This window comes from Pseudochaenichthys georgianus, chromosome 24, assembly GCF_902827115.2.
Source record: "Pseudochaenichthys georgianus chromosome 24, fPseGeo1.2, whole genome shotgun sequence".
Lineage (NCBI taxonomy): Eukaryota > Metazoa > Chordata > Actinopteri > Perciformes > Channichthyidae > Pseudochaenichthys > Pseudochaenichthys georgianus.
The window spans coordinates 19,569,895-19,582,337 of record NC_047526.1 but is presented as its reverse complement, the minus strand read 5'-3'; the positions used below and the strand labels follow the sequence as shown (position 1 = coordinate 19,582,337).

Below are 12,443 nucleotides of genomic sequence, written 5' to 3'. Positions count from 1 at the left end.
ATGAAAAAGAGGAGGGAGGCTGGGTTTTCACAGGCCCAGGGGCTACTGTTATCCACACTCTGAGACATTAGAACAATGGGCCACAATGAAAAGTAGCCTGAGCCGAACACATTTGGTGTGAGAGAAAGAGACGGACAGAGAAGGGGCGGGAAAGATGATGACAATGTAGAAACAATTTAAGAAAAGGAGAGGGGAGTAGGCTAAAAGTGGAGAACAAAGTGTGATATTGGTTTCCAGAAGATTTATTTTAATAAATATATTTCGATTTTTTGCAATTATATCTATCTATACATGACTTTTTTTCAATTTGTGGTTGTAGAATTATTAATAATTCCTGGTGAATGTTGCTACAGTGTAGTTGTTGCTTTCAGCCAATTCATCTGTTGTCTGGTTAGATCTGTGAGGGAGACGGTGTTCATAACTGTCTGCCAAAATCCAATATCCAATAGCCAAAATCTGTTCAGCGCCTTTTCACACAGGTTTTTATATAAATGGATCAGGACAGAAAGAGAGAGAATATGAGGGCACACATCTTCATGTATAAAAGACATAAAAAGTGATAGGTGACTGTTAAAAGAGACAATGAGTAGGATTTTCAGTATCATTATTCCGTGACTATGTGTAAACCAACAGAAACCAAAGAAAGAAAATCATACTCATTGTCCCTTTAAATATAAAAAAATCCCAATAATAAAAAAGAAATGACTTCCTAACATCAAAGTGTATTTACTTTCAGAAAGTTTGGGCCTCCCCATGTTTCAGCAGGCCATTTGAATTGAATAGCTAATCAAACAATAAAGGAGATTTATTTTATCAGCCAGTACGAGGCTGCTTCTAATGAGTGGCAGTGTATGGGATGAGAGTGATTATCTGTGTCCCTCTCACACAATCCAATTAGCCACCGTGGTTGATATTTCGCTTTGAAACAAACTCCAAGTGGTGTTCGAACACAGGCTATGGACACTGTTAATGAAGAATACAAGTTAAAAACGCGTTGTGAGCTCAAATTAAACGGCGGAGAGGGACTTACCCTGGCACTTCCCAATGATCGAGCCAAAGTCATCTCTCACAGACCTGAGGAGCAAACACACCAGTGAAAAAGCAGCAACATGACAAGGATACACACACCCAAGGGTGCAACTGTACACACTTTTAGCCTTAGATGACCTCATATAACGTGGGTTATAATTGCCACTTATGGCCTCTGAGCTGTAGTAGCTCAATGGATCAAGCAGACAGGGTCTTGAGAGTGGGCAGTGTTTAGACAGACTCTTAAACAAAGCTCAATGGATAAGGCCTTGAGCCGACAAAACACCCACTCACACCGACAAATGCCATAAAGCAAGTCTATCACACACTCTGTGATTTAACAACAGGGGTATGTGCAAAGGAGTACAGAGAAACCCAGTACATCAATCTGAGGCATGAGAGGAGATTGGTCTGGATTACATTGGGTCAACTGAGTCAGAGTGAACAACAGATACTTTCTTTATTTTTACGTATTGATATGTGAAAATGACTTTCAATTACGCAGAGGGTCAAGAGGAAGGCAGCCCTTTGAGACAAATCAGTCGAAGAGAGAGCAAGACATATTTGTATACCTGCTTTATTGCTATTGATTTTCATTTCAATTTTGCTCCATTTAAAGCACTACATTGTGTCAATGGAGCACAGTGCTGAGCGGGCACATTTTTCCCTTGTAAGGGGGAAAATTGGATTTGTGTCGGAAAATAATTACAACAGCTCAACATGAGCACAAACACGCTCATGTGGTTGCATACATTGTCATGTATGCAACCACATGAGCTTAATTACAACAGCTCAAAATGAGCACAAACACGCTCATGTGGTTGCATACATTGTCATGTATGCTTTGGTCGATGATGGAAACATTTAGGCAGCACTTGGGTTTTCAATTTGCTTTCATTTATTTTATGTAGCCCAAAGTGCCACAAAATGTTTGCTAAATTGACTCAAATATTTTCTACTATGACTGATTGAGTTGTCTTTGATTGTATTGATGCTTTATTCTTCAGATACACGCTTAGACTGCAGCTCATTTTTTTTAAAGGGAGATGTGATTAGCCATCTTGTTAATTAAAACTCTCTCTATCACTCGCACACACAAAGACAGGGAGCTTCAAACAGCGGAAGAGAGTTCAATAATTACCTAATCTCCACACACTGGTCCTGAACCACCGCCAACAGTTTGCCATTACTGTGGAGAGAACAAGAGGATGGTCAGGAATGATCAAGAGAGAAAAGAAAAGAGAGCAGTGGCTGAGAGGAGGTCAATATAACCAACATTTTAAAAAGTGGAGGTGAAATGAATCCATGGTGATTAAGGAAGATAAGAGTGTGTGTCTGGAGGGCCAGGGAGATAAAGACTGTAATAAGAGCCAATGGTGGATGGCTTGAAGAGAGGAGAAACAATAATAATCGGGAGCATTAAACAGAGCAATGATAGTTAAAGAATAGATAATCAAGGATGGATAGAGAATTAAAATGAAAGGCGAAAGGTTTAAAAGGCAGACAGGAATGAAATTGTAAGATCAAACACATCAAGCTAATGTAAATCTGCAGCGTCATTTGACCGCACTTAATGCCATCTTACATGCTGGGATCGATTGCCAATTAAAAAACAGCCTTTCTGTTGGTGTGTCTGCTGTAGCGAGTAGAATTAAATAATTGGTCAAGGGGATAAGCAAAAGGGAGAGGAAACCAAACGAGAGGGAGGCTTAGAACAAGTGTGTGTGTGTGTGTGTGTGTGTGTGTGTGTGTGTGTGTGTGTGTGTGTGTGTGTGTGTGTGTGTGTGTGTGTGTGTGTGTGTGTGTGTGTGTGTGTGTGTGTGTGTGTGTGTGTGTGTGTGTGTGTGTGTGTGTGTGTGTGTGTGTGTGTGTGTGTGTGTGTGTGTGTCACCTTGCAAGCACCAGCTGCCAGCTGATCTGCTTATGGGCGAGGCGCACAAGACCCAGAGGTAGACACGAGCTGGAGGGGCTGATGTTTACAGGAACAAACCAACAAATCAAGGAATTAGCATGTTAATGAATCAGAATAAGAAACAGCTATAACTTAACTTATATTATTATAGACTTATTAGAAGTCTTTTTAATGAGGGGTAAAAGTTCCCAGCAAAGAGTTTCCTCCCTTAAACTTTTACAAATCTGATGAGCAACTTTTACTGAGGGACTGATCTCCGGGGAAAAGAGAAGCAATGGGTCTGACCTGTTGCTATGGATGACATCATTCTTAATCAATGAGTGATGGGTTGATGTAAAACATTGATCACTACATTAAAGTGTGAGCGGGAGATATATTAGCATAGATGAGACAATTTGTTTAACTAAATTAAATATATTTTTAAAATATATTTATGTTCAAATAAAAAATAAATCAATTCACTTAAAACATTCAGTAACATAAAAAATACAATACCCAAAATGTAGTGAAAGTTAAATTATAATAACTTGAATTAAATAATAAAAGTAGGATAAAAGTAAGTAAACAAAAAAACAGATTAGCATTAAATTAAAATTAGATAATGTATTTTATTTTTTTTATTTGATAAATGAACTTTAGAAATGTTGTTTTTATTTTGAAATAAAAATACGTAATACAATCCTCATCATAAAATTATAAATGTACTAGTAATTACTTTAGAGGTTATTTAATGTAAACATTATGAACTGTCAAACAGATGTTGATCTGAAGAGTGCATTTTTGTTTTGAGTTTTATCAGTCCTGTAAACTGCCTTTCTTAGTGTGCAAGTAGTGGAGATGTTGCCACCGCTGGTGTTATTGGATTGATTTGATTTGCTGTGCAGTTGATGATTTGGTGAAATTGATTCTCACAAAATCTTGTTTAGCAACAAAATATGCATTTGAAAGTTTATCAACATTGCATATTTGTATTTTACTACGACACGTGGAAGGAATTCAGCCCACTCTGCTGGGTCATTTGTACTGTAATAAAATCCCTGATTTCTCATCCACAAAAAGAGAAGGGAAGCTAAGAGACAAGCATGACTAGAGGAGGTCTTAAATATTTAATGAGTTTATTAATGGTGCTAGCTAACCACCTGCTGATGAGATAAGCAGGACTTGGTGCTACAGCACTACAGAATCCACTGCAGGCCAGATAAAGCCATCTGTTAAAGAGGTTTCAACAGATACTGTGCGATAAGAGCAAGGTAAAAAATGATGCATCTTGAATAAAGGATTGTGTCTTAGAGTCTTTTGTGAAGTAGTTTTCAGGAGGTACAGATAAACCAGTAGGGTTCCAGTTGTGTTGGATTATTTATAAATTATTTAATTCCAGGTTAAAGCGAAAAGCACAGGCCTATTTTGGTCAAATAATAGAACTAGTAAAATGGCTCTAGGTGAAATGAACAAGGTAACATCGGTAGTTTATTGTTAGTGCGGCTATCATAGTCATTTTAAATAATCATTCAAACATAAAAGACTGCCACCGTGATAGGAAACATTCTGAGCAAAGTTATATTATTATTATTGTTATTCTTAAGACCCATATTTGTGTAGCATTTTTGAAGTACCAAACCAAAAAATTATTTCATGGTCAGTGCTTAAAAAATACACAATTTTTTGCATTCATAAAGATAGCTCATTTACATACAAGTGGTCTACAGACATTACAAGTAATAACTTTGTTTTAAATGTAATATAGTCAAATACAGTCACATAACTTGAGCACCATGAATCACAGTTGCATGTGGCCTGTCAGTCACAAAGTGGAAATAATGACAAGTTACGTAAACCTGCTAGCAATATATTGATAAACGTACCTGTACCACAAGTAGTGCAAGACTAGACGGAATGGCCCTGTAAGAAATAAATCACAGTTAGTAAGCATAACAATGGCAACCCTGTAGTAATGACATATGTTATGAAATGGCTGTCTCTTGTCACATTATATTTACAGATTAGGCACTGTAGACAATGATATGACGTGAAAATCTGTCTTTTTACCCCAATTAATGCAAAGGATGTCATTACAAAGATTTCAAATATAGCATTTTCCAGGTCTGATGATCATGATTCTGGCACCTCCTACAGTAAGATTAGGGGAAATGTGTTAAAACTAGGAAGGAAACTTGCATATCTTACTTATTTAGATACCTTGCATACTGATGGGCTTCAATTTCAATGAACAGACACATTTGGAAAAAATAATAGTCAAGGGCAAGGTGCTGATTATATATTTTGTGATTAAGTAAAGTGCCCCCTTTCGCTGTGCAGAGTATCACAATTAGGCAACACAAATAGAAAAGCTTACCTGTCACTGCTTTGGCAATAACTGATGTGTTGTGCTCCTTGTTGCCCCGCAACTGCAAATGTTAGAAAGTGACATGTGAGCTCAGCAGTAGCATCGGGGTCATCATTTATTATGTGTTAACTTTAATTAACATGTGACAACGCCAAAGTTAGGCTAGCACCCACATACTTGTTAGGCTATGGCTCGCTTAATGGCGCGGAATATCAATGTTACCGAATGAATGGAACTTAACTGCCGATTGCAAAAATAATCATGATGAAAAATGAAAGCTACACTATCGGTCAATGTGCAAGGAGAATGTGAGGATGTGGCTAGCAATGTGTTGTGCTACGTGGCTTTCAGCGGCTGAACCTATGGGCTGAACCCATGCAACTGATTAAGAGTTGACTCGGAGGGTGATCTTTACAGATAAATGTTCAACAAAAATAACCACGTACCTAACTAAAAACACGGGAATAAAGAAGTCTGACCAACCTGAGTGTCTGTCTCTGCCGGCCATTCGTTAATAACAAGTAAATCGTACAAAATGTTTTCATCTTCGCCTTCTATCAGGCTTTCCTCAGCCATGTTTACTTGAACAGCCTGTCAAAAAAAAGTCTACGGGGACCAGCACTGGACAATATTTATCAGGGAAATGCGTTTGGAAAATGTAGCTTACGGCCCAAGTTAAGTATTCTCATGGCTTGATAATAACTTAAATGCTATGATGTTTAAACACAGACATATATGCTGTCGTAGCCCTCCTTGTATATTCTGGAATTATATATTATATTATTATTATATTTCAACTCACCAACCGGAACCAATGATACAAGTCATTTTTGCAGGACCACTAAAGGAGTTGCACCGGCAGCGTTTTCGGATAAGAATATCTATCAATCAAACCGTGTTCATGTTCCATGAATTCAACATTACTTTAATTTTAAAAACCACGTGAGTGCAGTGAAACCTTAAATATGAATTTGTTTCAACAGAAATGGGTGGTATGCCTGAAATAGCATAGGCTGTGGAAGAGTTAGACTGGCTGTAAGTCATTCAGGCTTACTTGGCCAAATCTACGTCTGTTTTGTGATATCTATGCTGTGCACATTGTTTCGACCTGTTAGACATTTCTGCAAGCTTAACAGTTGACACTAAACTGATTTATATTGCAATCATTGCGTGTCAGGCTACCTACTGACATCCAGGCAGAGTCTATTCCACTTATTCTTGGTGGAGGAGATGAGCTTATGGTAGGCCTCCCTCTTTATTTCTTATTCAAAATTTGAACACTACAAGTTTCTGTCTCATTCTCGTTTTGTATTCCCTTTTTCAGGCAGCAGAAACTGGTAGTGGTAAAACAGGGGTAAGTACTTGACAGTCACTCAGATTATAATACAACTAACATATAAAGTTTGCATTTAAACATCAGCCCAAGTTGGAAACATTACCAAATGTATGTGTAATCATTTCTAATCGACAGGCCTTCAGTATGCCAGTGATCCAGATTGTGTATGAGACCCTGAAGGATGAGCAGGAGGGCAAGACTGGCAGAGCTTCCATCAAGACTGGTAAGTGTGAAGTGACGTGCCTTTGTGACGTGCAACAACATTAACATTAACCTTTCTGTTGGTCGCTTGTTAGCAGACCCTTCACACGATGGCAGAGCGAACAGGTACAGGCAGGGCCCATAGTGATAGCCCTATAGTTTAAATCTACTACCCACAAATAAACATGTGGACATGGGTTACTATTTCTTTTTTTTAAATGGTAAATGTATACTATTTAGGAACCTGTCCATGTGATTTTAAGTGGGGGTGGACCTCAAATCCTCTAAGGGGTCCCGGTAAGAATTTTTATTTATTTGGAGTTAAATGCATCAATCTGGTGCACTTTGAGGGGAAAATACAGAGACTAGATCTATGGGAACACCTATATGAAACAGAACTATACATTTCAATAATCATAAAATCATGGCCATAACCAATAACATACCATATCAATATGAAAAAACACTGAAACTTGTTTATTTATTTATTTTTGGTTCATTCATAGTTGTGAGTGTGTCTGTGCTCCTGGATCAGCCTCTCCTGTCTCCCTCCTCTCCTCCCTTCTCCACTTTGAGGCAGCAGCAAAGGCTAGTTTTAGCTCTCAACAAGTTTTAAAAGTGTATCTTACCTTTTTTCACCTAGTTAAATTCTTTTTTTATTTTATTCATGCATATTTTACTAATCACTACCCCCTCAAATGGAAATATGTGTTTACATAAATGGTGACCAAACTGTTTGAGACCCACAGAGAACTTAGACTAAGTTAACTATCTAAACACTCAGAGAGTCCTTTACCTCACCTGAGCTGAGCTTATCCAGAGCTTGACTGGCACACAGAGACCAATCAAGCGCTTTGATTTGTGATCTGTATGACAGTGGCCATGTCGGCAGGCCACATCATGTAGACAGCCAGTCACCCTGTGTGAGGTAGGCCACTTAACAGGCCAGGCCATCGGGAAACCCCCCGGTCCTCCCGATGGCCAGTCTGGGCCTGGGTACAGGAGGCGTAGAGCGAGGGATCATTGTCCACAAGTTAATTGATCGCAGGTGGAGTCATGGTCGCGGATGGATAAAAAAAAAAAAATTACCTAAATGGGTCGTGAAATATACTTGGGGGCCGTTAATATACTTGAGCGGCCGTTAATATACCTGGGCGGCCCGCCCAAGTAAAATCTATGTGTGGGAAACCCTGGTGCGGTCCTAGTAGTTATCATTCATATTATTATCATTAACTAATTGGGGCACTATAACAATGTTTCTCATGTTTCTTGTCTTCTTCTCTTCAGGTAATGACCTGGGTGTGGCTTTTGAGATCCCTCAACAATTGAAGAGTCAGCCCTTCTTTGCCTCCTGCGTTCTAAAGGTAGGCTATCACATCAAAGTAATGCTGGATTAAAAAAACTAACATGTGCCAGTTTTACACCATACAAATGGCTCTCTTTCTTATCTGTGTTCAAGAATGCAGAGCTGAAGTTCAACTCTGGAGGAGAAGACTTTAAAAATGCCCCCAAGAGTGGGTCTGTTGCCATGGACCAGGCGCCACGCAGTCAAATCTACTCAGGCAGGTGTTTGGATACCACCTTATTTCATATGCAAAAAGAACATATACGGAATGTAACTGAGATGACTATCATACACCTTAACCAGAGACAATTTAGATAAAACAATCGTTAGTTTCACAATAAAAACGTTTTCATCTTCGCCTTCTATCAGGCTTTCCTCAGCCATGTTTACTTGAACAGCCTGTCAAAAAAATGATTCCTGCATTGACGAGCCCTCTTTTCTCTGTTTGTGCAGGCAGTGACAAAGTGAGTCAGGTGAAAGCAACATCCAATTCACCCAAAGCCCTGATCATCGAGCCATCTAAAGAGTTGGCCGAACAAACCCTCAACAATGTCATTTAATGTGCGACATACGTGGATAACCCCAAATTCAGGTATGACTTTAGTGAGGTATTAACAACACTGGATTTGACAAACATCGGAAAACCATTTCCTGTGTAGTACTTATGCCGAGCCATATCTAAAAATATACGTTCTGCACATTTAACAGTGTTATACTTTTTATATTTCCCTGCATTATCTTTTATAGATGACATTTTTGTTTTATACCAGCAGATAGAGCCAGTGATCAATTTTAAATGTTGATATCAGTAATGCAGTAATGTTTTGATGTGGCTTACAGGAACCTGTTGGTGATTGGTGGTGTGCCTGCCAAGGACCAGATGGCTGCTCTGGAACATGGGGTATGTGACATGTACCGTCTCCAAACAAACTGAGTTTACACTTTAAGTAGTTTTAACTAACAGATCTTTTTTGCCTTGTTTGTCTCTTCTGTTTCTGATTTTTGTGTCAAATTTTAATAAGGTTGACATTGTCGTGGGAACACCCGGAAGACTGGACAACCTCATATCCACCGGGAAGCTCAGTCTGTCCCCAAGTCCGCTTTCTCGTCCTGGATGAGTGTGTATGTACAACACATCTTGAGTATTTCCCTTTTTAAAATCAGAAGCATTCATTTTTGCATCCATCAAAGTACAGTTAATGTTTAATCGGTGTTCCCTGTATCCCTCAGGATGGCCTTCTGTCCGCAGGCTATACAGACTTTATCAACAGGATTCATAACCAAATCCCGCAGGTCATCTCTGATGGCAAGAGACTGCAGGTAACACTTCAGATAAATCACATATGTGACAAAAAATCAGTTATATGCTTTGTTTAGACCATTTTAAACAGTAAAGTAAAACAACCCACTTAGATGACTGTTAAAGCAATGTTGGGGTATTTTCTGAAAACGTTTTATATGTGAGGTGCAAATTATTTAAAAGAATATGTTAACGATGCTTGTTTGTGCTCACCAGCTGTTGTCAGAAGCCATCAAGATACTAAAGGGCGAGTAGTGAGGGCCATCAAAGAGCACAAGATGGACCAGGCCATAATCTTCTGTCGCACCAAGATCGACTGTGACAACATGGAACAGTACTTCATTCAGCAAGGAGGAGGTATACTACTGAGAATTTCAGCCATCACTAGACATACACACACATATATAAAATAATAAGGACTTCAAAAAATCTGAATAAACACTCAGTTTTGGTGTCTTTTCTTTAGGTCCGGACAGTAAAAGCCACCAGTTATCCTGCGTTTGTCTCCATGGTGATCGTAAGCCCAATGAGCGGAAGACTAACTTGGAGCGTTTCAAGGTAAAACAACAAGAACTTAATGATACCTTTTGTATGGATGACAACCAGTCTATTTATGTTGTAAGATCTTCTTGTCTTCACAGAAAAAAAAAAAGTGAGGCTGTTGATCTGCACAGATGTAGCTGCCAGAGGAATTAACATCCACGGAGTTCCGTTTGGTAAATATTTCAGATCTTCAAAATAAAACGGACCAACGGTCGTCACAAAATCATAAATGTTTTTATATAAGACCGCTCACTTCATCTTTCTCCAATGATTAATATCACCCTGCCAGATGAGAAGCAGAACTACGTCCATCGTATCGGCAGAGTCGGAAGAGCCGAGAGGTAAGCGCTGACAACCTGAGACTAACTGAGTTTGTGTATTTTGGCTGAAGAGGAGTTACAATTATTATTTCCCTTGGTCACCATATTAGTTTTGTTTGTAAATTCACACAATATACCTTTTTAAAATATCTCATTACACTATGATTTAACTGAAAATAATTAGATTTTAGTTACATTTTTTTCTTTTGCTTTTAACTTGCAGAATGGGACTGGCCATTTCCTTGGTTGCTATGGAGAAGGTAGCAGAGATACAGAAATATGCTAATTTATTTTAATTACAGATAACTTTTAAAAGAAGTTCCAATTAAATGTTTTCTTCATATGTGCAGGTGTGGTACTACGTTTGTGCGAACAGAGGCAGAGGCTGCTACAACACGCGACTGAAGGAGAACGGAGGTTGCACCATCTGGTAGAAAGAGAAAGAGGTGAACAAAGATGCAAAAACAAACTAATTCAAGCCAAGGCAGCTAGGAAAATCTGTAATTTGATATACAACCGATTCAGCAGAGGGCTTTTTAAGTGATTTGATAGGAAGCAGATGCAAACATTCAAAGTAAAACTCCAATGAGCAGAAAGGTTTTGCTATAATTTGAAAGCATTGTAAGCTTGAGCACACACTTTTGACCCTTATGACATAATTCCACACTAACCATTGTGGATTCTCTATTCTACTTGTCTTTTATTCCCTTTCCTCTTTCCACAGCTCCTGTCAGACATTGAGGAGCATCTGAAGTGCACCGTCACACAGTGCGAGCCAGACATCAAAGTACATTTGGATGACTTTGATGGAAAGGTCAGCGTGAGGCTTTGGGAGGTATGTTTTAAACTGCTTACAAATTGGTAATTTTTTTTATCATAATCATTGCCTAGATTTGCTGGTAACTTTGATAAAGATACATCAACTGCAGTTGTGTTGAGCATGACTAACAAACCTGTTGCCCTTGCCTAGGTGGTAACTACAAGGGTCACGTGGATGCTCTGGCACCAACGGTCCTGGAACTGGCTAACCTTGAGAGGGAAGCCCAATCTTCCTTCCTCCACCTGGGATACATGCCAAACCAGCTTTTCAGAGCCTTCTGAACACGCCCCAACTAGCACTAAAACTAAAACTGTACAGATTAAAGAAATGCTCCAACAGGAAACAGAATATTTATGATACGCAGTCGTGTGCAGTTACTTCTCAAGTTTTTTTCCCACCCAGAATTATGAACATAACATAATACATTTTTTTTTTAATTCTACTATTTCACTCGGTATGCCAAACTTGTCTCTGGCATCTGATACAGACACTAATGAAAAATACTTTGTTGGATTGTGTTTTATTTTCTGATTGATGTGGTTGAATGAAATATTTAAGTTTCGTTATGGAGTAATTGGCTAGAAAGTCAATGTATTGAAGTGTCTGGGTGTATTTTCTTGTGAAATAAACTGTAATCGCCTGCTCAGTTTGAGTTCAAAAGTAGGCAAGTATCTCCAACAATTATAAACATCTCCTGTTTATTTCATTTATTGAGTCTGTTAATAATTTGATAAATTCATCAGAATTATAATCTTCACAGAGCAATTTTTTTTCTGTCTGTTGTTACTGAATTGTTTCTAGCTGTGAGTCAAGCCTCCTACACAAAGGAGGAGGCAGGCATTTTTAAAACCAAGCACCGTTTTCTTGGCTCACCAATCAGCAGTCATATTAGTAGAAAACAAAAGAATAAAGAAAGATGTAGAGTTAGACCAGAGTACGCTACTTCTACAATAGAGGTTCTGACCTTTGCTGGTAGAACATTTGAGGATCTGGACCTCTTTGAATTATAATTGAATACTCTTGAATTATTGTTTAAATAATTGTGCACATTGACAAATACCGTTTTGATCGCTGATGGTGACAATTTTATTTTGAAATTTCCGCTCAGATCTTTGTTCTTCGCTTCCTGTGAAAGCTGTGCATCGACTGTTCTACATTTAAGAGATTTTTCGGCTGTATTTCATATAAGAAGACATCTTTTGGGATAAAGTCTCCGAGAGGGTTCAGCCTACCTTTGGTACGTGTACTACCATTTGTTTCACTGTTATTCGATCATGGCGGTTCGGTTGTGAT

The 12,443-nt window shown here is 38.6% G+C and overlaps 2 protein-coding genes and 1 pseudogene across 5 annotated transcripts in view; 2 read left to right on the top strand and 1 right to left on the bottom strand.

The window, feature by feature from the left end:
- The window catches only part of nbas (NBAS subunit of NRZ tethering complex), a 223,581-nt gene extending 217,711 nt beyond the window's left edge, over positions 1–5,870 (bottom strand). For both annotated transcript variants that reach the window (XM_034076461.2, XM_034076462.2), the window contains exons 1-6: positions 5,769–5,870; positions 5,295–5,346; positions 4,804–4,840; positions 2,921–2,998; positions 2,171–2,218; positions 1,031–1,074 (exon numbers count right to left, since the gene is read on the bottom strand). In XM_034076461.2, the coding sequence (XP_033932352.1) occupies positions 1,031–1,074; positions 2,171–2,218; positions 2,921–2,998; positions 4,804–4,840; positions 5,295–5,346; positions 5,769–5,861 (352 nt within the window). In that variant the 5' untranslated portion in view covers positions 5,862–5,870. The remainder of the gene's footprint in view (positions 1–1,030; positions 1,075–2,170; positions 2,219–2,920; positions 2,999–4,803; positions 4,841–5,294; positions 5,347–5,768) is intronic.
- A 400-nt stretch (positions 5,871–6,270) lies between these two features.
- On the top strand, positions 6,271–11,824 carry LOC117440175 (ATP-dependent RNA helicase DDX1-like; annotated as a pseudogene).
- A 442-nt stretch (positions 11,825–12,266) lies between these two features.
- LOC117439640 (ATP-dependent RNA helicase DDX1-like) overlaps positions 12,267–12,443 on the top strand; it is a 37,002-nt gene continuing 36,825 nt past the window's right edge. For all 3 annotated transcript variants that reach the window (XM_071201892.1, XM_071201887.1, XM_071201891.1), the window contains exon 1: positions 12,267–12,387. The gene's annotated coding sequence lies outside the window, so the exon portion shown is untranslated. The remainder of the gene's footprint in view (positions 12,388–12,443) is intronic.